Raw genomic sequence first — 26,272 nt, forward strand, 5'->3', positions numbered from 1 at the left:
TAGAACAAAAAGAATTAGAGATAGTTTTTTTTTTTGTTTTTTTTTAAAAAAAAAACTTTTAGTACTCCATATAATTAAATAAATCTTGCATAAATTTGTATACTACCTTCATCATTGCCTCAAAAAATAATCAAATTTGAAGAACTTGTAATTTAAAGACGAGCAAATTTTTGTCAAAAAAAAAGAAAAAAAAAAGAAGAAAAAGAAAAGGTCGAGCAAATTATAAGACAAAACATTGCAATGCAATACCATTGTTTGTGGCAACAAAAGCCAACAAGCAAAAGATCATAACTTCTTTTAGCATTGTGAAAAATGTTGAATAATGACTCCGAATTTCTCAAAATTTGTGTTCTAATTTTTTTTGTGACACTATATTCAATCTCTTATTAGTCTTATATATAACTCATTACACACTTAGTTTTACATAAATATTCAATACAAGTTATATTTACAATAATAATTTTCAACCTAAAACTTCCACATTTACCATTCATAGATCTTATAATATTTGACTTTGAGAGAAAATGTAAAGAATAAGTGCATAAGTTACAATAATTAACAAATTTCTATGAAGATTTTTTTCCCTACCGTTATACTTAAATCTCTACCATACAAATTAGGTTATTTTTCAAATGAAAAGATCATACAAAAAATTGTATCCTTTTAAAAATTTACAATATTCCTTTTTTATTTTTTTATTTTTTTGGTGCAAATGAGGGGACAAACCCCGGGAAAAACAAATAAAATAAACTAAGCAGAAATTAAACGTGGCAAAGCCACCCCTACACTATCCTCATGTAAAATGCGTCCTAACTCGATAGGAGGGAATTGAATCAACTCAATTTGGTTGTTCTGTACGACTCCATGATTAGCAAGCCAATCCGCCGCCCTATTAGCTTCTCGATACACATGTATGATTTGCACTTGCCAAGAGACATCTTCTATTAGCTGCTTACACTTTTGAATGATGTGGAATCCCTGTCCTCGGTTAACATTCTGGTTACTTAGAGCAGCAACAACACTTTGACTATCAATTTGAACTTGTAATTTTTCCACTTTCATTCTTAGTGCTAGTTCCAATCCATACTCAATGGCTTTGAGCTCAGCTATAAAAGCATCACACACTCCAATTTTCAGGGAAAAAGCATGTAGCATTCTGCCAGAATCGTCCCTCACAAGACCTCCCCCTCCTGCTGGACCAGGTGAACCCTTGGCTGCCCCATCAGTGTTCAGGGCAAGCCAACCAACAGCAGGAGCCATCCACATGATAAGAGCTTCCTGTCTAGCTCTTGTTCTATGCTGATTGTTTGCCAGATCTTCACCAAGCACCTTCCAGACTTCCTCAAACTTAGTTAAGAGAAACTGACCCACATCAATAGGATTTTCATTTGCTTTATCAAAGGCCACATTGTTTCTCCATCTCCAAATCCACCAAATTGCAATAGTGAAGTATGTAGGCCATATCTCAGGGGAGAGATCATTTCTCACTTGTGTTAGGATTAGTGTGGAGATAGATAAATACATGGAGACATAAGGAGATTGCATAGAAGCTGCCTTATTGTTAAGGTTCGACCAAACTTGTGAAAAGTTCGGTCGAACCCGGTTTTAAGTCAGTAGGTGCACCAGTTTTCATTTCTAGAGGAGGAGTGACCAAACCCAAGGAGGTTCGACCGAACCACCCCTGCTCCCTATTTCGTCGCTTCGTTTTCGGCTTGTGCGATTTGCTTTAATCTTAGCCGTTAGATTGTATTTTTCTACCTAGACTATATATACCTTTTCTAAGCCTCTTTGTTGAGTATTCACAAACATTTAAACACATAGAGAGGTTTTGAGAGGGTTTGTGAGGAGCATTTGAATTCTATACAATTCATGCTTGTAATTCTTGAGTTCATTCATCATCAATATTACTCCATAGTGCAAGGGTGGGTTTTTTCTCCCGGTTCTCGGGTTTTCCCACGGTAACATTGTCTTCCTTTTACTTGCTTTAATTCCTTCAAAGTTGTTCTTGATTGTTATGCTTGTTTGTTCATTGCTATTGTGGGTTGATTGCAAGTTAGTTGAACACTTTAATCCTTACAACTTGAACTTTAATATTATTGACAATCCACTGCTGAAGATTACCTGTGAAGAAATTAGGAGCTGCTGCAGGGCCACCTACTTGCCTCCAGATATCTCTTGCTGTCCTGCAGTCACGCAAAGCATGCAGGGTTGTTTCTTCATTGGTATTACAGTGCACACACCAAGGACTATTAGAAATGCTTCTCTTGACTTGATTTGCATTAGTCATTATTCTATCGTGCATAACTAGCCATAGAAACACTCTTGCTCATTGCTGAACTTTTAATTTCCAAATTAAATTCCAAGCACAGTTAGTTCCAATATCTTCTTCTTTGCGAATAATCTGTGTTGCAGATTTTATTGTGAATTTACCTTGAGCAGACTCACCCCAATAAAGAAAGTCTCCAGTGGTTGGATCCTTTCTCAAGGCATGGGCTTCAATAAGTCGTAGCACATCCCCTGGCAGCAACTCAGCGAACAAATCCCACTTCCAGCTAATCTCAGTATCCCACATTTCCTCTACTGTCGCACCATCTAACTGTTCAGGAATCTCAACAATTGCTACTGCTCTCAGAGGCTTTTTAAAAGCCCAATTGTGATCCCAGAACAAAGTTGTAGACCCATTACTCACTGCCACTCTCGAACCTTCATTAATGAGTTTAGCATTTTCTGAAATACCCCTCCACACATTTGACATATTCGATTTGGATTCAAACATGTCTATGTCACAACGCCCTTTACAATATTTTGCTCTTAGCACTCTAGACCATAATGCATTGGGTTCTGTAAGAACACGCCACCCCAACTTGGTTAAAAATGCAGCATTAGTCTGTCTGGCAGAACGTAAGCCCAGTCCCCCCTTCTCTTTAGGTACTAATAATATTATTCATATTACAAAAGATACATATACTTCACAATAAGGGGAAATCTATCTATATCAATTATCAAAGTATCATAAAAGATTAAATTAGGATACAAGACTTAACATATTTTGTTAAAAGAAATATTACTTACCGTGCAATTTATAAAGTAAGAAATCAACAATGCTAATTTGTTACCCAAAAAGAAAAACACAGATGATAATATGTCTTATTGTTATAGGATTTTATTATTACAAATTTACAAGTATATTATAGGGGACACAAGTTAACAGACAAGACTCTCTGAAGTCTAAAGTGGCCGGAGAAATTGATCCCACAACCTCTCAATTATATACAAATACAATCCGTACAAGACCAAGTATTACTTGGTGGATACACTAGTATATATAGATGCCTACTTCAAACAATCAATTACTTAAGAGTATATTTCGTACTCTCCAAAGAAAGCTCCCACTTCATAACGTCCCCTCAATTTCTTGAACAAATATACATGATCAATCATCTAAATGAGCACGAACCAAGATTAAAATTTGACAAACCAATCATGTTTAATTATAAAAAAATACAAGTAAATTACTTTGTAAGGACCGTAGTAACTAATATATTACATGTGAATAATGAAAGTATGTGTTCAAAACACCAAATACATATGAAAAAAAATTAAGTAGTGTGGAAAATTGCCAAAAGAATATGTAAATAAAAATGTACTTGTATATATTTGGGTAACACTAAACTAGCAACCTCCTTAAAAATGTATGAAATCATCAAAGAAGAAGCAAAACCCCACCAATCAAACTAGCAAAGAACATCTTCCAATTAGGCAAAAAACCAGCTACATTGTTGGATTTTTTAGCATCATCATCATCTTCGTCACCACCACTAGTACTATCCTCGGGTACGTTCTTAGGGTGGTTAAAATCCGAGGATATGATGGTATCCGGGGCAGATTGATCATCCCCTGAGTCGGGATTATCCGGCCCTGGGGCAGCATCTGCCCCAGTGGCGGGAGTGGGACCGGGACCCACAGCGAAGTCGGGGTTGTTCTTAAGGCTAGGAGGCAATCCTTTACCATGAGTCACATTAATAGAAAATTTTTGACCATTCATACATTGCTCTCCATCATAATCCCCTGAGAAAAAATATGATACACCTTCTTTCATTAGGGGGACAGCTACTGTTATAGGGCGTACAACCGTGGAATTTGGTGCAGTGCTTGACCATTGCACATTGTCGTCGCCTTGAGAATCACATGAAGTGTATGTTGTGGAGTTGAATGTTTGGATTACCGTATGATTACTATCAGTGTTGAAAACTACACGTAGAGAGTTAAAAAAATATGATTAATATTCAGTCAAATAGTTTCAAACTTTAAATAATAACGATTCAATTAACACAACATTTCACCTTACACCCGAGTTTGAACTAATTTATATGTGACGTATACTGTACATGCATATGTTATGCAATACGCGCACACAAACATACACACCATTGTTCATATTGATAGGATTGCGCTAAAATTTTATATTTACATGTGACGGTTGCTTCATCCACCTATTTTAGCAATACTTTAGATTTTTCTAATGCCCCATATCTAAGAAACTTAGACACCTAACATGCAATTGTTGTAATATGCTAATAATGCCGACACTGGGTCAAGTTTTCAATAAGACTCACAAGATAAGTACTTTTACTTACTTTTTTATCATTATTAATTACTACAACTACATAAATTAAATTAAGTAGATATTATTATAAAACCTTATAATATCTAACCTCCAAAAACCGTTTTTAACCTTGCACAAACTTTTTTCTTAGTTTTTGTTACTAGAAACACATTAAACAAGAGAACGGTAAAAAAATTAGGAGTATTTCTATTTATGGTCTAAATCTTAAATCTTTGTATTGCAATTCGTGTTTTCTAAAGGGCTTTTGTAACTAGATGTTTAACATATGCTTTGCTTGTGAATTGAAGCTTTGAATCATCTACTACTTATTAGTACATGTACTTTTAGACCCAAAAGTTAAAAGCATAAAATGGCAATCTCAGTACTTAAATAGCTTGTTATTGAGGCAATCATCACTAAAAGGGTACGGAGTACTTATTGGACTATTAGTAGTAAACTACCTTAGTTGAAGTTTAACGATGACATCTAAGATCAAATCATGTCTACATTACTACTTTTTCGATATTTTTATACAAAATAAAAATGAAAAAATAAGAGCTCCCCCTAATAAAATTCAGCGCATTTCATTTACTTTTTCATAACTTAATGATCTATAAGCTTAAACTTTTAGAATATGTGATTATTAGCTTATGAATTGAAACATTATCACACAAACGCAAAACAATGATACATAAAATGGAACCAAATAAACAAGATTATAAGATTAATCATACAATTAACATAAACATAATGAAATTAGTACTTAATCTGTAGTGGGTTTTTAGACAATCAGCTATAAAATCAATTAATCAATAATTATGATACCATAACATATGATGATTAAAAAACAGAGGAAAGCACAGAAAGATTGATGAACTTACTGAGGAAATCACCCAAAGAGAAAGATTTTCCAGAAACCCATTTTTCATAATCGACACTAGATTTGGAAGATTTATCATACCAACCCAAAGAATCTCCAACTGTATAATTTTTGTAAGCTTCAATACTTGGAATTTCTTGTAAAATTAAACAGAGGAAAAACAGAGCAAAACAGAGCATATTATTATTGGAGGCAAGTATTCTCTGTTTCATGATTATACTCTTTTTGAGAACTGTTTGATAAAATGGAGTTTATTGGTTGGATATTTATGTTAGAGATAACTGATAAGATTTGTACTAGTATTTTATTTTCTAGTAAGAATAAAGAACATGGAATTTTGCAGCCGCCACATTACAACCTTTTAAAAGGGATGAAATAATGAATGCCCCTTAACAGTCAACTCTTCCTTAATATTACCACATTGGCCTTGCTGTCCCTATTCCATGTTACATTGTTGTTGTAGACTCTATGAGGTCTATAGGGATACATTTTCCGTCTCAAATTAGTTGTAACATTTAATTGCCTTATCAAGTGTGATTCTAAACAAATTGATTGCGATAGGGAGAAATTTTTGTTATATTTAGTGTATCATGGTCTCCATGCAAAAATAACTAGTCCTTTTCTTTTTAAAAGTGCTAAAGGGTATATTTGATTTGTTCTTAAGAGATTACATGGCGCAACACAAAGAGTTATAAATTAATTACGGTATAAATGGCTAAAAGCCTTAAACTAATGTAAAGGGTTTTTGATAAAATAGTAATACTGCAAATTGAAAGATAAAATTTGCGAAACTAGCATTATTTAATGTTTTAGTCAAATATAACCGACTAATTCTTAAATTACCAATAAGAGGATTTTACTATCTCAGCTAGAGATATCATCACCACTTCAACATTTGTTAGGAGAGCTTCCATCCCATACGACGTCTTACCAACCTGATTTCGAATTAGTCATAATATGATAGCAAATCGTATTTATCATATAAATAACTCCAAAATAAATATATTTATTTTGTGAAGTGGGTCTAGTACCATTGAAATATTAGCAAACATACAATGTAAGAGAGTAGGGACTTATCTCATTTGTAATATAGTGTGATAAGTTGTCGAGTTGCGTGGGACAATTATGTATTTTTAGCATAAGCTAGTGATTTGGTGATTGGAGAACATGGATGTATGCGTTTTTAATAGAAAAGCTGGCAACAGAGATGTATTAACCAATATTACGTCTTATGATATTCTTTTGTTTTAATTATTCATGATGCAATGGTAGCTACCCTAACAAATTTTAGTAAACCTTGGGTTCGATCTTCACTAGATACTCGGTTGGGATCATAAAAAATGTAAAAATAAAGTCGAGCTTTGGGTGTTGAGCCCTAAACTAGGAAGCCTAATCATTGGAGTATTTTATCCTTTAACTCATAAGATAAACTTTATCTATTAATATACGAGACATTAACTCACTTAGTTAATTTTGTTGAATGACAGTCTTCACCATTATAATCTACGCACTAGAGTTGGCAAAAGGCCGTATCGTGTCACATTCGTGTTGTTCATATAACCTATCAAAAACTATGTAAAACGTATGATAATTACATAATTTGATCACTTTACCTAAATGGGTCGTGTTTAGGTTGATTTTGTGTCGTGTTTTCTCTCGATAACTTCACATTCGTGTCGTGCCGAATTCCTTCATGTTATCGTGTCAGGAATTGTCAGCTCTACTACATATTACATTTTTATCGTTGTCGTTAACGGCTTTCTATCTCTCTACATCGTAAAATAAAATATTTCATTAAAATAACTAAAAAACGTCGGTGGACGGTGGTAGATTGGAAGTGAGGTTAGTACTGCTAGTGGTATAGAATAATGAACTTTATAATGTGATTTGGGGTCACTAGATGCATGCTTTTACTCCCCCAATACACGTGCATTCTTACCTCTTCCTTTTTTTCTTTTTCGTCTTCCACAATTTTCTCGTTACTTCACTGAAAACTTTCAACTTACCAACCTTATTGCATCCATTATCCAAACAATTATTCACTACGAGTAACAATTATTCACTAGTAATAATTTCACTGCATATGCTATATATAGTACTACTATGTAATTTATAAGACCTTCGTATTTAAGGAAATTATTACACTTAATTTCTTACGCGCTCCAGAGAAAAGCCATGACAATCTTACCCCCAAAAGCTGTGATTGGGGAGAATGAGACGCCTCAATGACATTCATCGTCCAAAATGACCTACAAAAGACATTGCTAATGAGCAGTGGACAGTTCCGGCCATAACAATGCACGGTTATGAAGATGAGACCAGAAACGACCAGACCACTGATACAGGCCGATTCACTGTTTCACAGCAGCTAACATTGGTGTCCTTCAACAGGGGGTGACTTTGGGTTCAACAATTACAGTGATAGTAATTACAGGAATAATGTTACTGCAATTGGACATGACACATGATTAAGGAAATAACTACGGAACACATTGGGGTTCACACCTCAAAACAAAGGTTTCATGGAGTACGAAGTACTTCATATAGGCCATGTGCAGATGCAGCTCTATGCAAGGACATATACAACAATCGGCCATGTGCAGATACGTGTTGAGATGATTTATGTTTGTACACCACCACATGTTAGCCCCGTGAATAAAACCCGAACTCTACATTACAGGGCTGGATCAGGGTTTAGGTTCTCGGTTCAGGCTAGACAAGATGATAGCAGCAGTAAAAAAGAGAGCTTACGACTGCCAATAATACTGCAAAATAGGTCATAAACTACAAACGACTGCCTCAAATTTGAATCTCGATACAACAGCCAGAAAACAACTGTCTTAATCGATGATAAAAATGCACATCACTTATCACACAACTATATCCATGCCATTTAAAATGCACTGAGCCTAACAAACAGCTCTAAATCCAAGTATAACTTCGGCAATAGAATAGATTTGAGTATATCTCCAAACTACTAATTAAACTGCTAATATTATAACTAATAGGGAAGGGGAAAACAGGGCTTTTTCCAACTTGCAGTAACGGCATTGAAGTCAAGCTCTGCCAGAACCACAAACCTCAGGATTGTAAAAATCACTGAGAAGCTCGCAAAATTCCTCTCTACACCTGGTAGTCCTCTTCCTCCTCTTCATCATACTCGAGATCCTCATCAGCAGTGGCGTCCTGGTACTGCTGGTATTCTGACACAAGATCATTCATGTTGCTCTCAGCCTCAGTGAATTCCATCTCATCCATACCCTCTCCAGTGTACCAATGCAAGAAAGCCTTTCTCCTGAACATAGCAGTAAACTGCTCGCTCACACGCCTAAACATCTCTTGGATTGAAGTGGAGTTACCAATGAAAGTAGAAGCCATGGAGAGACCAATGGGAGGAATGTCACAAACACTAGACTTCACATTGTTGGGGATCCATTCAACAAAGTAAGAAGAGTTCTTGTTTTGGACGTTGATCATCTGTTCATCAACTTCCTTGGTGCTCATCTTACCCCTGAACATTGCTGAAGCAGTGAGGTAACGGCCATGACGGGGGTCGGCGGCACACATCATGTTCTTTGAATCCCACATTTGCTGGGTGAGCTCAGGGACGGTCAATGCACGGTATTGCTGAGACCCACGAGAGGTGAGTGGGGCAAATCCAACCATGAAGAAGTGAAGACGAGGGAAGGGAATGAGATTCACAGCAAGTTTGCGGAGGTCAGAGTTCAATTGACCAGGGAACCTCAGGCAGCAGGTCACACCACTCATGGTAGCAGAGATCAAATGATTGAGATCACCAACTGTAAGCAAAAATATCTGTCAGCACTCGTATTTATGAATTGACCATTGTACATCCCAAGTAGTTAAAGTAATGGAGCAGCTCAATAACACAACCCCAGGTTATAACTAGATCAAAATGGAATTTTATCAACGATTATCTTTGAAATGGAAATAATATTCTTAAAAGGTGTATAAAAGGACAGAACTCATAAGCTGATCCAAAAAGGCAGTTTGTAAAGGCCAAACTTCAAAAACATTCAAAATTTGATTCAAGTATTGCCAACCTATCAAAGTTTCAATATTCTTCTATACTTTGCAAGGGCTAAAATTTTGATCACATTTTCCATATTTCAAAATGATTTCCAATTCACCATACTTGAAAAAATGCAAAAATCCTATGATTAATTTTAATGGTAAACAAAAGTTTGCACCCGATCATTCAATCACATTCCCTTTAAAAAGTTTAAAGAATAGAAACTCAACTAGGAATGCATCATGCAAAAAAGATAAACTAGTGAGATAATATAATTAACTAGTCAACAGTGAAATGTCTTATCCAACAAAAAATAGATTCAAGTACACTTACAGCTAGGAGTTGTAAGCTTGAGAGTCCTGAAGCAAATGTCATAAAGAGCCTCGTTATCAAGTACCATACACTCATCAGCATTCTCAACAAGCTGATGGACTGAAAGGGTAGCATTGTAGGGCTCAACCACTGTATCAGAAACCTTAGGTGATGGGAACACTGAGAAAGTAAGCATCATTCGGTCAGGGTACTCTTCCCTGATCTTGGAGATAAGCAATGTACCCATTCCAGAACCAGTTCCACCTCCGAGCGAGTGGCAAACTTGGAAACCTACAAGAATAACAGCAAGAAAATGAGCAAGGCTATTTTACCATATTTCATAGTTACCAATGCATAAGCAAAAATTAACTATTCTGGAGCAATTCATAACATAACTACACATAATGGACAAGCTTTATACCTTGAAGGCAGTCACAATTCTCAGCCTCCTTCCTCACAACGTCAAGAACTGAATCAATAAGCTCAGCACCCTCGGTGTAGTGTCCTTTGGCCCAGTTGTTTCCAGCACCAGACTGACCGAACACAAAGTTATCAGGGCGAAAGATCTGACCGTAAGGACCAGTCCTCACACTGTCCATGGTACCAGGCTCCAGATCCATGAGCACTGCACGAGGTACAAATCGTCCACAAGAGGCCTCATTGTAGTAAACATTGACCCTCTCCAGCTGAAGATCAGAAGTTCCGATGTATTTTCCGGTTGGGTCAATGCCATGTTCGGCACAAACAACTTCCCAGAACTTAGATCCAATTTGGTTTCCACATTGTCCTCCTTGAATGTGAAGGATTTCCCTCATCTTTGAACTGCAATAACAAGTAAATCACATTCAGCAAACATCACTAAGAAGTATACCTAATAATGTAACAACTACATCAGGACTTATGGAATACAAAACCTCGGCAAATTGCAATCGATTCGGAACCGACATTTATAAAGTTCTCTTTCTCAAATTAATCAAACAATAAAAAATGAACAGGCATAGATACACATATCTTCAATCCCAGATATCTAATATAAAAACCTAAAATATTCAAAATAACAAGTGTAGGATATAGCTCACCAAATCAATTATTTAAAAAAAAAAACTTAAATCACAAACTTCTAATAATTTTCCACATAAATCGACATAATTAATTAATATCATGCTCAAACTACCTACAAAATCCGCCATTAAAAGGTCGATCTACTTGATCGGAAGGTCGCAAGTGTCATTTCTCTCATCCGATTCAACAATAATTCATCCAAATGACTATAATCTCATAATACAAACAAATTCTACCATCGAACCTTATCTACAAATAGATCTGACGATTAAACTCGACAATAATCAAAATATAAACAGATTTGAACCAAATGCGAACCATTTGAAGAAACAAATTAACGAACAAATTAATTACAACTTTCGATGTTCAAGCTCAACACAAATCGAAGAAAAATACAACAGAAATTCAAACAAAATGCAAGCAATTTCGAGCAACTATGAACAATCAAATGAAACAAAACCATTTCAAATTCAAACTAAAATACAGAAATTCAAAAAAAAACAAGGAAAAAATTCAAAAATCGAAGTAGAAAAAACTTACAGAGAATGTCGCCAACGATTGACGCAGAAAATGCGAGAGTGATGAGAGAGAAAATTCTAGAGAGATAAAAAATTTAGAGAGAGAGAAGTGAGGAGTGAAGCAGAGGAAGAACCCTAGATATATGGCTAAATAAGAGAAAGAAGAAGAAGAGAGAGAAAATAAAATTTAAAAAAAAATATGAAATTTTATTTAAATTTTTATTTTTAATTAAATTTTTGAAAGAAGAGAGATTTGGAGTAACTGATAGATCTGACGGTCAGAGATTTTTCCCTCCTTTTTTGTGAAGCGCCGTTGGATGCCGTCAGATTGTTTGTGTTGGACGGTCAAGATTTGATGGTGGGAAGTTTGATTTTTTTTTAATACGAATGTGGGGTCCACGGTGTACTGGAGATTAATTCAAAAATTAAAAATTTGAGAGTGAAATTACGAAAATACCCAGTGGGATTTTCCCGCTGATGTGATGTTGGATGATTATGGGACCCAGGTTATTTAATCGGCACCCTACAATCGTGCAATATTGTTAGTGAGGGAGTGAACCGGGCCAACCGGCCTTTTTCACGATTACCTGTAATTTTTTGAATTTTTCATGGGTTTTCAACATTTTTTAATGTATTTTTATAGTACTTCGTATTTAATTTTTGATATTTTTAGCAACACATTTGAAAGATCTTGCTTACTCGAGCATAGTTGTCAAGATTTGAGAAAATTGATGTTTGGTCTTGTGAAAATTTCAAAATTGATAAGATAGTGTGTTGAAAAAGAATATTTGCAAATTATATTCAAAATAATCACTTATATGAAAACAAAATAAGAATCAGGTTTGATTCTCATTTACTGTACCACACTGAGCTTAATTGAACTGTTTATGAGCGAAGGAAGTTATAAATTGAACTGAACTAAAATTAAGCTAGAGGGAACAAACCCTCAATCATATGTAAACACGAACACGAGCACAATAAATTATGCTTCTTAGAGCATATGTCATTAAATTTGTATGATTTAATCACAGGTTAAATGACTATGAATCATGTGTGTGTTGTCTACTGCATGCACATTTGGTTGCCTTACCTTTTTCATGTTATTGGAGTTTTTGTATTTGTTCAAAATCTTTACAGATGCCACAAAAATTAACACGTGGTGATAATGATGTCAATTAGCTATAATGGCACGGGGTAAAATATATTTTATCTTCTGATTTATAGATAAATATTGCACCGAATTAAAAGCTACACGCTAATAATATTGAGCTATACTATTTCCGGTTAACAAAACACCAAATAACATCGTTCGAAATATTAATTATATCGAAGTGTTCTTGGCATATCAATTGTTGTAGTACATATAACATTTTTTTTTCAAGACTTAAACACATGATGAATTAATGATACATTGACTATGAGGTTATTTGGTAACTCATCACAAAGCTACATTGATAAGAGTAATTAATATGTCAAGTTATCAAATTTTATTAAATTTTCTCCATTTATTTCTCTCTTCGTGATTAAATTAGCATTTTCAAACATTTCTAAAGTGAATGGAGTGTTTATATGTACAATATTATTTTAACGCTAAAATTAATCGAATTCATATCGCTAATGCCCAATTGTTGCTCATGTCCCATAAAAAAAAACATTCTCAATTAAACTTTTTTTATACAACTTCACATGAAACACGGTAGCTATGGGTATGGTGGAATATAGAGCGCGTGGTATGAGGAAGACCCGTACTCATCTACAATTCAAGTCCAACGTGCTCTCGAGCAAGGGGACGTGATAGATTATAAAAACATATTCTTGGGGTTAACCATCAACTTAAGTTTTTTGTTGAGTTGGTCTACTAACAACAAGTTATGGACATCATGTAACATATTCCTCGTATGCATGTGAATATGTAAAGAGACAATAGGTTAATTCTTATGCCAATACAATCTATCCAAAGTTTCCATTATATTTTATTAAGATTTAAGTGACATGGTCAACCTCTGAAATATCTAATGTGACGTCATTTTTTCCCGACTGTACATTATACGTAGTAGATGACATAACCATATGGTATAAAACATGATCAAATGGGGGGAACGAAGTGATGATTTGAGATCGATAATGAGACACATGAATGCTCACCTATTTTGACAAATGCATGTATGTGCACACAAAATTTTTCTTTGACATATCCTATGTATATTTAAATGATAACTAGATACAATAAATCGTTATAGAATTGTATTCATCCAACTTTCATGGCCTTTCAGCTGATAAAATCGCTCTCTTTCTCTAATATTCACAGCAGATGATAGGATATTAACTAGAGAGGGAAAAAAACTGTGATTAATTTTGTAGTGAAAATGCAAAACTTCACCAAGGGCAAAAGTACATATATGTCACGCGCATCACTATTTACCAGTGAACGCTGAACACACTTGGATAGTAGAGACGTAGAGTGATGACTTGAGTGTAGTACAATACTACTCTACAAGTCCTTAATAGAAAATGTACTATTATAGCAAAGAACCTTTTACCCATATCTCGACAATAATTGTGGTCAATTGGGTACCAATTAATTAACTACAATGAAATTGTCTAATGCTCCACCTAATATTTATATACATGGTCCACAATTGTGATATCTTAAGCTAGCTCCCTGGAAGGGCACCATAGGAAATTTCCATTGATGCTCATGGAAGAGTTTGCTTGTTTCTGTGGCAAATGTGGTCATCTTTCACATCTTTTAGATTGTTATTATTATCACTCACCTTGTCTTTTTCAGTTTGCCCCATTCCCCTTTTTGTTATTGTTCCCTTTTTTTTTTTTTTTTTTTCCAAGTGACACATTAATTTTTATACGAAAATTTTAGGAAAATTATACAAGGTGATAATTGGGTTGTTTGATTTAGTGTTTTGATCATATCACTTCAAATTGAATCATTTTCAGATCGTCTGGGCTGATTTTGAATTCAAATCAGGCCGAGTCAAGTAACTATCGATCCTATTGCCAATTAGAATCATTTAGTCGAGTTGTTTGGATTGGGTCAATTTAAAACGAGTAGAGTGATTCTCGGTAAAATTCATGTTTTGAATTGAATAATTTAGTATGATTTAATTTTACCACGTCTTAATCCAACTAATGATTAAATATAAAAAGAAAAAGGTAAACTGATCTCCTACAAAACAAACAGAAGCGGACGAAGAGAGTAGTATTATTTTTTGTTTGCTTTTTGGTGGAACATTTTTTATACTAGACTAGAGAATAGAGAGCAATGGTATAGTATCTTAAGGAGTGGGAAAGGGGACAAAAAAAGGTTAGAAAAGAAGTCACATGACACAGCAACGTTGTTCCATGTGACATGCCAGCTTACGAGTAGTAGTATTACCATCTTTAGTCTTCACTCTCTTTAGTCTATTTCTTCCAGCAGTTTTCCCAAATCTTAAATCCGATTTATCTTTTTTCCCATTCTTTAAAGCACACTCATTATGCTTGCTCAACTTATAGGTCAAGTATCGTTTTCAAGTCACTACTGTATTATTTATTGTATCAATAAGGATGTATAAGGTCACTGTCTCTTAGATGAACTCCAATTTTAGGAGAACTATTTATTTATCGTATTATTAATGAATATGGAGTACTAAGTAAGGAATAAGGTAAAACTTTCATTATTCAAGAAAGTAAGAGTTAACGTAACCCTCTAATCTACTATAAATTTGTAGTTGTTTTCATCGCTTATTCTAGCTACTGTAAGTATATAAATAAAGAGTATATAATTAGCGTAGGAGTTTAAATATGTAAATTAATGTTTATTGAATGTATAAATCACTAATAGACGAAGTAAACAAGCTATTCAATCTAAAGTTATATTATGTTGTATGATAGAAAGTACTTTATAATCTTTAAGACTATTGATTATTCTTTATGATTGGTTTTCTAATTAATGTAGTCTTATAATGAAATAAAAAAGGGTTGATTAATAGTATTGTAATTGGTTAAAGGGATGGTTATTTCTCAATTCATAATGACAAAAGAACAAATGAGTCATCAAGTAAATGTAAAAATTGATCACTAATAACATACCTACCAAATCAAACCTACTAACAGATGAGTATGACAACTCGATAAGCAACACAAAAAGCTAATTCTACGATACATCAATTACGTAAAACAAATTAACTAATATCCAACAACTAACAATTGATTATTAAACGATCCAGAGTTAAGATGACATATCAGTATGACGGGTATCATGACTGATGAGGCCGAAACGAATTTTTAGTTATAATGTCAATCGTTATTGCTTCAAAATCAATTAGAGTAATCAACGCATCAGACAATTATAGGTACATAAATATTCACCCATTAAGGGATACATTCAAGCCTTAGAAGCCAAGAACAAGAAGGTCCCTATTAAGGTGGGACATCAAATATGGCTTTTAGCCAATCCCATGTTGATCCAACTTACGCAAAGTAGGGTAATTATTACGAGTACTCATCTCTTTACTCTCTCACTTTACATGATTCAAAAGAATATGGCAAGCAAAAATTTAAATAAAATGGATGTTGGTGATAATATGCATGTGATTGTTCTTAGATTCAGATTTACAAAAATTAACTAATTGCAGTAACAATGTATCACATGAGCATATATAGTTGGAGGGCATCATTTTGATAAGGATCACATGCAAATTTAATACTACTACGTGTAATTATTGGGCTCATTCCATATTTATTTTTTACTTAAAAGCTAGTAACATACTGTATATAATTTTAATTTAAATCGTTCCTTGCTGTCATTGTATTGAAAATAATCGAGACTAGATTAAAAACCTCTATATTATTATAGAAATATAATCCTGAATCTTACCGAAGAAGGTATACATCTAATCAATTGCCATTAAAAATGGTTGCGGGTCGTGTAAAAAAAATTGAGCATATCTCCAAAAAACTGTTTAGGTCAAGATTTGGATCTTATCGGACAAGAAATGTATTCAATCAATTGTCATTAAAGATGGTTGTGGGTCATGTTCATGATTTGCCTTATGTCCGGCTTATGTGCTTCGAAGTTGATTTAGACCTGCTTAAATTTTCAAAAGCTTGGCAGATTTGAATCTTATTGGACAAGGCATACATCCAATCCATTTCTGACAAAATAGGGAGAAGAGAGAATGGAATGACTTGATTATTATTCAAGAACAGGTTGAGTATTTATACAAAACCTAAGCTCATAAGATAGGAAACAATCTTCCTAAAAGATATACGTCTAACCATAAACCTTAAAGATATATTCTCAAAATAATATCTTAACATAAATATCCTAATTAAATATATTATTCTCTTAAATGATATCTATGACACATATATTTTCCGATATCTCTAACACCCTCCCGCAATCGTAACGGCAGTAACACGAACGTTGCGATTGGAAATTCTTCTTTTGTTGAAGTCGAGATGCACTCTTTGGTGATGTCGCCTTCAATTTTTTGTCTCTTCTTTTTCAACGATGAGAACGTTCATCTTTTCGAACTCATCAGTCATCAATCAAACAGGAACGTCATTCTTTTCGAACCTGCAAATATAACAAATTTTGGTTTTCCCAAAGCAAAACCGAGCTCCAATCAAATATTGGTTTTTCAGAGTAAACTACACTCAAATTTCTTATTGGTCTTTCAGAGTAAACCACACTCAAATTTCTTATTGGTCTTTTAGAGTAAACCACACTCAAATTTCTTATTGGTCTTTCAGAGTAAAAATCTCTTGGTCTTTCAGAGTAAACCACACTCAAATCTCTTGGTCTTTCAGAGTAAACCACACTCAAATCTTTTATTGGTTTTTCAGAGTAAACCACACTCAAATCCAAAGGAGCAAAATCATGCTCGAATCAACTCACAAACCTTATCTCACGGCACAAGGAGAACCAAATATATCTTGTCTCACGACACAAGAGAGCCGATTTGTTTTCATAGGTCCAAGCTTAAACGCTCAATCACCTCGTTAACTCCACAAACTCACAAAAAATCTCATGATTAATTTGAGCAAGCAGCACAAACCACAATCTAGTCTCAATAGAACAAAATCACGCATGATCAATTTATCAAGATTCATGCATTAAACAAGATCCTTTAATATTTGGGATAAAAAAATTAATTATTGTTAGATAATGGTTCATCCCACCGGTGGGTTTAATATTCTAACCCACCGGCAGGGGAAAGAATTTTGTGAACACTCCCAAGATCTAACCCGCTCTTGATACCATGACAAAATAGGGAGAAGAGAGAATGGAATGACTTGATTATTATTCAAGAACAGGTTGAGTATTTATACAAAACCTAAGCTCATAAGATAGGAAACAATCTTCCTAAAAGATATACGTCTAATCATAAACCCTAAAGATATATTCTCAAAATAATATCTTAACATAAATATCCTAGTTAAATATATTATTCTCTTAAATGATATCTATGATAAATATATTTTCCGATATCTCTAACAATTTCCATTAAAGATGATAGCAGCCCTTGTAGGTCAAGCCCATGCTTTTAGGTTAATTCATTCCTACCCGAACCACAAGATAGATGTTGAGCCTAAATTTTCAAAAGGTTAGCCTATGCAGACGACTCAAGTTGAAGGGTCTGTTCTCTTCAGCATAATTTCAGTTCAATTCAACTCATATCATAATTTTCTTATTTTATAAACAATTCATTTAGCTCCAATCAATTCAGTTCATTTTAACAAATCACAAGAAGCCTTAAGTGCCATTTGTGTTGAACCGTGTTATGTAGCTTGTGCAATTGTGCTTACATGTCTAGGACACACGTAAATAATTATAGCACTTCTAGCGTGTTTTGTCGTGCCATATTTTGAACTGGCCCGGCCTAGCGCCATTCTATTTGCTATTTGCCTTCATTTTATTACTCCGTAATATGCAAAATTCGTTTCAGTTCCTCTGTTTCCCTCCAAAACCATCTACCACAAAATCTCACCTCAGTCACCATCTTCTATGTTCAATCATGCTCGTTTCCTCCCTGTAATCTCCCCTTTCTTCAACCCCAAACCACTCTCTTTCTCTCTCTTCTCAACATACGCCACTAAAGCTCTTCAACCATCACAACCCCATTTTCTCTCTCCAAACTCCATTGATTTCCTCCCTCTCCTTTCTTCTCTGCAATCCCTTCATCAAACCAAGCAATCCCACGCCCTCGCTCTCGTCTTCGGCTTTCTCCCTTCAAGCGTCTCTCTCTGTGCTTCTCTCATCCTTAACTATGCCAAATTTGGTAGCCCTGTTTCCTGCAAATTTCTCTTCGAAAATTCTGTGTTTTACTGTAAAACTCCCTTCTTATGGAATACCCTTTTGCGAGGGTATTCCATTGCTAGGGTTTATGATGTTTTTCATGTTTATAATCATATGATTCGAATTGGAATTAGGCCTGATGATCATACCTTTCCTTCTGTAATCAAGGCTTGTGCTGATCATTGTGAGAGTCAAAAGGGTAGAGAGATTCATGGGTTTTCGATTAAGGTTGGATTTGATAAGCTTGTGTATGTGGGTAATACCCTTTTGATTTTTTATAGTAGTTGTTGTGATTTGAGGGATGCACAGAATGTGTTTGATGAAATGCCTGAGAAAGATGTTGTTTCGTGGAATAGTATGATTGGAGTGTTTTCTGATAATGGGTGGTCTAAGGAAGCTGTTGAGGTGTTTTTGGAGATGAAGATATGGTCTGGGTTTTTGCCAAATGCGGTTAGTGTTGTGAGTGTTTTGCCGGCGTGTGCTGCGCTTAAGGACGAGGTGGTTCCGAGGGTGATACATGGCTATGTGGTTAAGGTCGGGTTGATTTGTCAAGTGAGAGTTGGCAATGCGCTGGTTGATGGTTATGGGAAGTGTGGAGAATCGGATAGTTCTCGACAAGTTTTTGATGAAATTGTTGAGAAGAATGGTGTGTCTTGGAATACCATTATTACAAGTTTTGCTCATGCTAGGTGCTATAGTGATGCTTTGTATATGTTTAGGCTGATGATTAACTCAAAGGAGAAGCCAAGCGGTGTTACATTGTCGAGTTTGCTGCCAGTTCTTGTAGAATTGGAGTATTTTGATGCAGGAAAAGAGGTTCATGGACTTATTATTAGAATGGGTTTTGATTCCGATCTCTTCATCTCAAATTCGTTGATTGACATGTATGCAAAGGCAGGGGATTCCACTAAGGCTTCTAGCGTATTTGAAAGGATGAAAGTGAAAAATGTTGTCACATGGAATGCCATGGTTGCTAATTTTGCTCAAAATAACCATGAGTTAGCTGCATTAGAACTTGTGAGACGAATGCAGGCTTTTGGTGAAACTCCGAATGATGTAACCTTCACAAACATTTTACCAGCTTGTGCTCGAATAGGTGCACTTCCCTCAGGCAAAGAAATACATGCCAATTGCCTTCGGAAGGGAGTTGCTCCCGATAATTTTCTTTCCAATGGGTTGATAGACATGTATGCCAAGTGTGGTTTTGTTGACCTTGCGCAGAATGTATTTGATATCTCCACTAGGGATCAAATATCATATAACACACTGATAGTAGGTTATTCACAAACTACCGAATGCTTGAAGTCTTTGAGTTTGTTTGAAGAGATGGGATCCATGGGTATGAAGCGGGATACAATTTCCTTTGTAGGTGCTATTTCAGCTTGTGCAAATTCTGCAGCACTGAAGTCGGGGAAGGAGATTCACGCTTTTATCATAAGACGGTTGTTTCACACACACCATTTTATCACCAATTCACTATTGGATCTTTATATGAAGTGTGGAAAGATTGGGATAGCTCAGAATATCTTCGAGCAGGCTCACAAAAAAGATGCTGCCTCTTGGAACACAATGATTTTAGGGTACGGAATGCTTGGAAAGTTTGAGACAGCAGTCTCTCTTTTTGAAGCTATGAGGGAAGATACTGTGAAGCATGATTCTATTTCATTTATAGCTGTTCTATCAGCTTGCAGTCATGGAGGACTCGTTAATGAGGGGAAGAAATACTTTGAAGAGATGAAGGCTAAAGGCATTACACCAAAAAATATGCACTACACTTGCATGATTGACCTTCTGGGCCGAGCAGGACTAATGGAAGAAGCCGTGGAGGTTATCAGAGAACTTCCATTTGAACCAGATGCCAATATTTGGGGAGCTTTACTAGGGGCTACCCGAATCCATGGGGATATAGAGTTAGCAAAATGGGCAACTGAGCATCTCTTTGTGCTAAAACCTGATCATTCTGGGTACTATGTGCTTCTCTCAAATATGCTTGCAGAAGCAGGAAGGTGGGATGAGGCAACAAGGGTGAGGGAACTCATGTTATCAAGGGGGGTCAAGAAAGATCCTGCATATAGCTGGGTTCAGAATTGTGATCAAGTTTGTGCTTTTTTAGTAGGGGAATTGTGATCAAACTTTTCATAAAGTCACATGAGAAATATTCTAGAATGTTCAGAAAAAGTTGTCACTTTCCATAAAATAGTACTCCGTAATAGTTTATTTTATGAGTATTTTGACAATGCCCTTAAAGTGATGGGAAGAGTGTAGGACCATTACAAAGGATATGTTTTTGTCAAATCAATCAGGTTGTTTACCAAAAATTAGAACAATGTGACAACTAATTTTAGATAGAGAAAATAGTTGTAATGCATGTGTACAAGACTTGACAAAATACGTAAGATAGGCTAGGATCAGGTTCATTTGATAGCCTTATTTGTCATCTGCAGGTGAATGTATCATGCGATACTTCTTGATTATACACAAAATAGAATGTCGAACAAGATGATATTGATGATTTATCAAGATGTAAAGATTTTTGAAGAATAATCTCATAGATACTCATGATATTTTAACTCAATTTTACAAGATGATCCTCAAGACATCAACAAAATATGGCCCGACACTGGGACAGAGGCAACCTAAGCTGATTTTGACATTTTGTATACAACCAGAGTAAACCAAGAAGAATATGTAATCAACATACAAAATTACATACAGAAAACAATATGCCTACACTATGCTAAAAGATTAAAATTGACCAGAAAAGGGAGGAAAGAAAGAGTTGTATGTGATCATGTCAAGATTGGTGACAGACCACAGCTTTGCAAGAAGAGTCACTGTCAATGATCCACAATCCCAATTCTTCAAGATGTTTATGCACTGAATCTATGTCCATCTCAGGTGACCATGATATCACCTTTGTATTTGTTGAAAGCGATTGATTTCCATGGACTCTCTCAAGTTTCAAACTATAGTTTACGTCATCAACACTCTTAAATCTAAGGACATGATTTTCTGCAAACTTTTCTACAATATCAACAAAATTCCCATTCTCTTTTAGTAATGATTCTTGTCTAATCAGCGTCTCCACAGTAGCAGCAAATTTCTGCACAAATCTTTCATCCCAAACTTCCCGAGAAGATGATGAACTCCTGACAACCAAGAGTCTTGAATCCTTACCAACATAGAAGCTGCTGTCAGTGAAATCGAATGGTGGGTTACTGATGAGTGGAAGCATGTTGGAAGCAATAACCCAATTATCAAACCCAGCTTCCAAACATTTTTTGATCACATAAGCTTTTATCACTGTCTCCTTGATCAATATAGAACTAGATTTCTTACTTCTTGTGATGCTGTCAAATACATCCTCTGTAACAATCACAGGATGCCCCCTTCTTGGCAGATCATGCAGCGAGACTGATTCAGAGTTTGGGACCATAAAAATGTAGTTCTGAATATTAAGCCTTTCAAAATGGCATATCAAATTCTTTACAATTGTCTCTGAAGATTTCAACACGCTGACCAACAAGACAGGTTTTTGTTTCTCCATGGTATGAAGAATTTGGCTAACTTCACTGAGTTTCTTTGCAACTCTTCCAGGAAGTACTCTTCTGAAGCAGAAATCATACCATTGTAGATCACTCAAAGATTGCATGTCCAGAAGATTGATATCATGGGAACTTTCATCCAACAGTTGTGAATCTGGCCCGGCTGTCTTCCCATAGTTAACACCAGGATCTCTGTGAGAGACGCTGAGAGCCCTTTCATAAAGAAAATTTGTGTAGATGTTGAAGTAGCCACGTGAATGAATGAATTTAATGAACCATGGGGTCCATATTTTCTCACCCAATTTTTTGTACCAACCTGTTGTCACCTGCATATAAACAGATAAAGTTGACTTCAGATCAATGTTACAATGGCATGAATTCAATGGTCCCTTAGGATAAAGAACAAGGTGGATCAAGGGACTGATGGAGAGTCAAATACCATTCCATCAAGAACAGGCTTGATGCCTTTGGCCTTATGGTCATCATACCAAAGGCGGAACTCCTTCCAGGGTCTTGGAAAGAGAAGCTGACCCCAGGTTCCGACCAACGGGTAAAGGAAGAACCTGGTTTCACTGTCCAACTTTATTTTGTTCCCATGCTTACCTGAATATAATAAACAGTGCATGAAGTAATGATATGAGACTACTGATGGTAACAGGGTAAAAGAGGCTTGGACACCAACAAGGCAACAATGTATTCACACTCTTATCCATGATCAATTTACGCTAACAAAAACAAGAGAATACACAGATAATGTTCTATCACCAAGATCGCATGGAGCAAGAAGTGTGTATAAAGGACCAGCCTCTAATGAATTGCATTGAGAAAGTTAGGAACTATGTATAATGATAAAAGGAGTAGACTTCCATGCATGAAGTTGGCACCAAAAAACATCAATGCGATTCCTTGAAGTAATTAGATGAAATTGGAAGTATTCGAGTACCAGGCCAGCCACTTCTATGATATGTGATATCTGTAGATTATACAAATAAATTTAATTCACAACCACTAAAGAACTATTTGCACTCTGTATATATGGCAGCATGCATCAACAATCCTTCTTGTTTAACTTCTCAGTGTCGCTAAGATTCCTGAACGCAAGTCATCAATAACCCCTAAACAAATCAGTAACAGTAATCCGTCGACTGTGACTTCCAGCTAGTTCCAGGACACACTATGTAAACAATATTGCAAGCAGACCATCTTCCCCACAATAATCCTACCCCTTATCTACTACCCTCCACATCCGAAATAAGTTATCACATTGTCTCAATACCTCGTAATCAGTTAATGAAACAACTTGCATAATAGTCAGGTCATTTATATCATCTCCCCATCATTTACTTTAAGCAGTGACAATCTATGAAATCTAACCATACCCATTACCAAATTAAGAAATGTGATTAGGAAATGAGACATTTTTTCCCGGGATTCCAAAGTAGTAGTAGTAGTAGTATGAGTGCATAATTATTTCATTTCAATGGAGTAAAGCATCCCTAATATACAATCTACCAACCTTTGAAGCTGCCAATTTCACTTTCTTCTTGCTTAAAAAAATTGCTTCTTTTTCTAATAAATCAAACAGCCACCATCACCACAATACGGCAGAGGTTCTGCCACTCAACCTAGGGAGCCCAAAACAAAACCTCTAGGTCTATTTCTACAATGCAGGAAAACAAAGAATAAACACCATTCTTAATCCCTCAAAGAAGCTTATTTTCTCTCGCTGACAAATAATAATGAAGCAGATCAACAAACTGACATCCTTTGATGCAACAACTTCTAAGAACCTGAAGCAAGAGTGCCAGACCTATAAATATATTACTATCGATGCTCCAATGATATTTAATAAAATCTCCATTACGAAGATAACTTTTGAAGCTTCACTAAAGGAGAAAAACTTCACTAAAGCACAACTGATTTGAATTCTTACTAAATAGAATAACTCGATTTGTCGCCTTAATCTGCAACCCAGTTGCTTCAATAAAAAATACAGAAGGGATTCATCAATTCCACTATAGCCATTCAGGCATAATAAGTCTCTAAACATTATAATCCCTTTACTACTAGCCTCCACTCTACAGTTTGTACTCCTAATTCAGAGTCCAACACCCGATATCCGTCTAAAACTCTCAATTCCACCAAGATCAGTCCTAACTCCTAAGGAGGTTCAAATATACACAGCCAAACACCCAATACCTAAACATCAGCCACTCGTAGCTCGAACATATTTCAGCTGATTAACACATATAATGTCCAAACCAATTGTAGCCAACTCTCATTCATTTGAACAAATCCACAATATTTCATACAAGAATCAATCCAAAAATTAGCAAAATTTGAACTCAAGTACCATTTCATTATACATAAGCAAAATATCCACCAGTTATACATATCCAATCATACTACTTCATTCACATAATTCACTACAATGTACCAATAAAATGCCAAACAAATCCAAAAAAATCAAACAAAATTGATCAATAACAAAGTAGGAGGTACCTGGGACAAACCTTGGACGCTGAAGTGAAGCACCAAAGATCGAAGGGCTAAAATTGGATTGATTATAGTAATAATTCAAGATTAAACCCTTAATTAACTTATAATAAAGAGGGGAAACCTCCAAATCATCTTCAACAACAAACACAAACTCATCATCATGAGAAGGCCACCAAGCTTCCAACCACTGGGCCTGCAAGCCCACATTGACAGTCCTATAATGGATCAACTTCTTCCCAAAAACCCACTTAAACCCATCAACAAAATCCAAGATTTCATGGGAATTTTCAAGATTCCGGCCCAAATCAGAGGAAGATGAATTGGGGAAGTGGTCAATGAAGATGTGGAGATCAACGGTGTCGCCATAGTAGTGGGAAGAGGAGAGAGAGTGGAGGCAGCGAGAAAGGGAGGAGAGCCGGTTGTATGCTAGGAGTTTGATGGTGAAGGTGAAGGGAGAAGAGGGTTTTTGAGGAGGGAGAAAGTGGGTTGATGGGGTTGAGAGAGAAGGAGAAGGAGGAGGAGAGAGAAAGTAGTGAGAGAAGATGAAGAGAGCGAAGAGAGAGAGGAGAAGAAGAAGAGTTAGGTATTGTTTTTTGGGAGGTGCCATTGAAGAAGAAGATGGAAGATGGGATGAGAGAGAGAGAGAGAGAGAGAGAGAAATTGGCGAGTGATTTTTTTGGGCAAAATTGGGTTGGGCTTGTGTTGAAATTGTTATGTGATGGGATTTAGATTAGTGGCAAAAGTCCGATACAGATCCGACCCATGATAGAATTAAATCCGATTCAGAGTCGACCCATGATAGGACTAAATCTAAATCTCCGGGTCGAATCTGCATCGGATTTAGATTTAGATTTGTGGTTCAAAATTTTCAACTCCTAAGTTTGATACATGATTAGACAATAAATCTCACGATTTTGTGGTCTAGTATTTAGGAAATACGAGTAAAATACTTGAGAGTAGTAGTATACGAAGTAGAGTTATGAATTCTCACCCTCAAGTAGTAAAGTAAGCAAGTATTGTAAACCAAGCATGCTTGGTGGAGTTAGTGGAAAACTCACAATTTGACTTAGAGGTCATAAGTACAAATTCCACCAACTACATATGCTTGAGAGTAGGGGGATTTTATTACCTCCCCCTCTACTCTCAACCTACATATGCAAAGCTAGGTTGACTTTACCTGTAAAGGTAAGCAAGTACCATTATCTCATACTTTCATAGTTGGTCATGTTCAGCCTAGCCCAACTCGCCGGGCTCAACCTAACGATCGCCTTGATATGCACTAGCAGGTTTGGGCACAATTTTGGCAATTTTTATCAATACAAAGATGACATAATCCTTGCCAAATCAGTCTTTTTATTTCTTATATTTTAAAGGGTTAATTAGACATAAATATATGTTGTTAACTCAACTTAAGTTTTCACAAAACTACATACTATTTTCTTTATTTGAATTTAGCTCTTGTTGTATATTCACGTATTATTTTAACATTTAACATATTAGCTCGGATTTTATCCTATTGG

General features: G+C 35.6%; 4 protein-coding genes across 4 annotated transcripts; 1 reads left to right on the plus strand and 3 right to left on the minus strand.

The window, feature by feature from the left end:
• Positions 1-3,468: 3,468 nt before the first annotated feature.
• Positions 3,469-5,830, minus strand: LOC110701000 (blue copper protein-like). The gene is made up of 2 exons (XM_021878575.1): positions 5,488-5,830; positions 3,469-4,251 (listed from the first exon to the last, which is right to left on the minus strand). Exons 1-2 carry the CDS (start codon positions 5,696-5,698, stop codon positions 3,704-3,706), a joined length of 759 nt encoding a protein of 252 aa, XP_021734267.1. The 5' UTR covers positions 5,699-5,830; the 3' UTR covers positions 3,469-3,703.
• Positions 5,831-8,249: 2,419 nt separating this feature from the next.
• Positions 8,250-11,588, minus strand: LOC110701002 (tubulin beta-5 chain-like). The gene is made up of 4 exons (XM_021878576.1): positions 11,434-11,588; positions 10,253-10,653; positions 9,853-10,122; positions 8,250-9,286 (listed from the first exon to the last, which is right to left on the minus strand). The coding sequence occupies exons 2-4, from the start codon at positions 10,644-10,646 to the stop codon at positions 8,610-8,612; spliced, it is 1,341 nt and encodes a 446-aa protein (XP_021734268.1). The 5' UTR covers positions 10,647-10,653; positions 11,434-11,588; the 3' UTR covers positions 8,250-8,609.
• Positions 11,589-18,253: 6,665 nt separating this feature from the next.
• LOC110701003 (pentatricopeptide repeat-containing protein At5g27110-like) lies at positions 18,254-21,145 on the plus strand. The gene has a single exon (XM_021878577.1). The coding sequence runs from the start codon at positions 18,418-18,420 to the stop codon at positions 20,833-20,835; it is 2,418 nt and encodes an 805-aa protein (XP_021734269.1). The 5' UTR covers positions 18,254-18,417; the 3' UTR covers positions 20,836-21,145.
• Positions 21,146-21,232: 87 nt separating this feature from the next.
• On the minus strand, positions 21,233-25,560 carry LOC110701004. The gene is made up of 3 exons (XM_021878578.1): positions 24,756-25,560; positions 22,693-22,856; positions 21,233-22,579 (listed from the first exon to the last, which is right to left on the minus strand). Exons 1-3 carry the CDS (start codon positions 25,357-25,359, stop codon positions 21,503-21,505), a joined length of 1,845 nt encoding a protein of 614 aa, XP_021734270.1. The 5' UTR covers positions 25,360-25,560; the 3' UTR covers positions 21,233-21,502.
• Between the last annotated feature and the right edge of the window lie 712 nt (positions 25,561-26,272).

This window comes from Chenopodium quinoa, unplaced genomic scaffold (genome assembly GCF_001683475.1).
Source record: "Chenopodium quinoa cultivar QQ74 unplaced genomic scaffold, ASM168347v1, whole genome shotgun sequence".
NCBI lineage: Eukaryota > Viridiplantae > Streptophyta > Magnoliopsida > Caryophyllales > Amaranthaceae > Chenopodium > Chenopodium quinoa.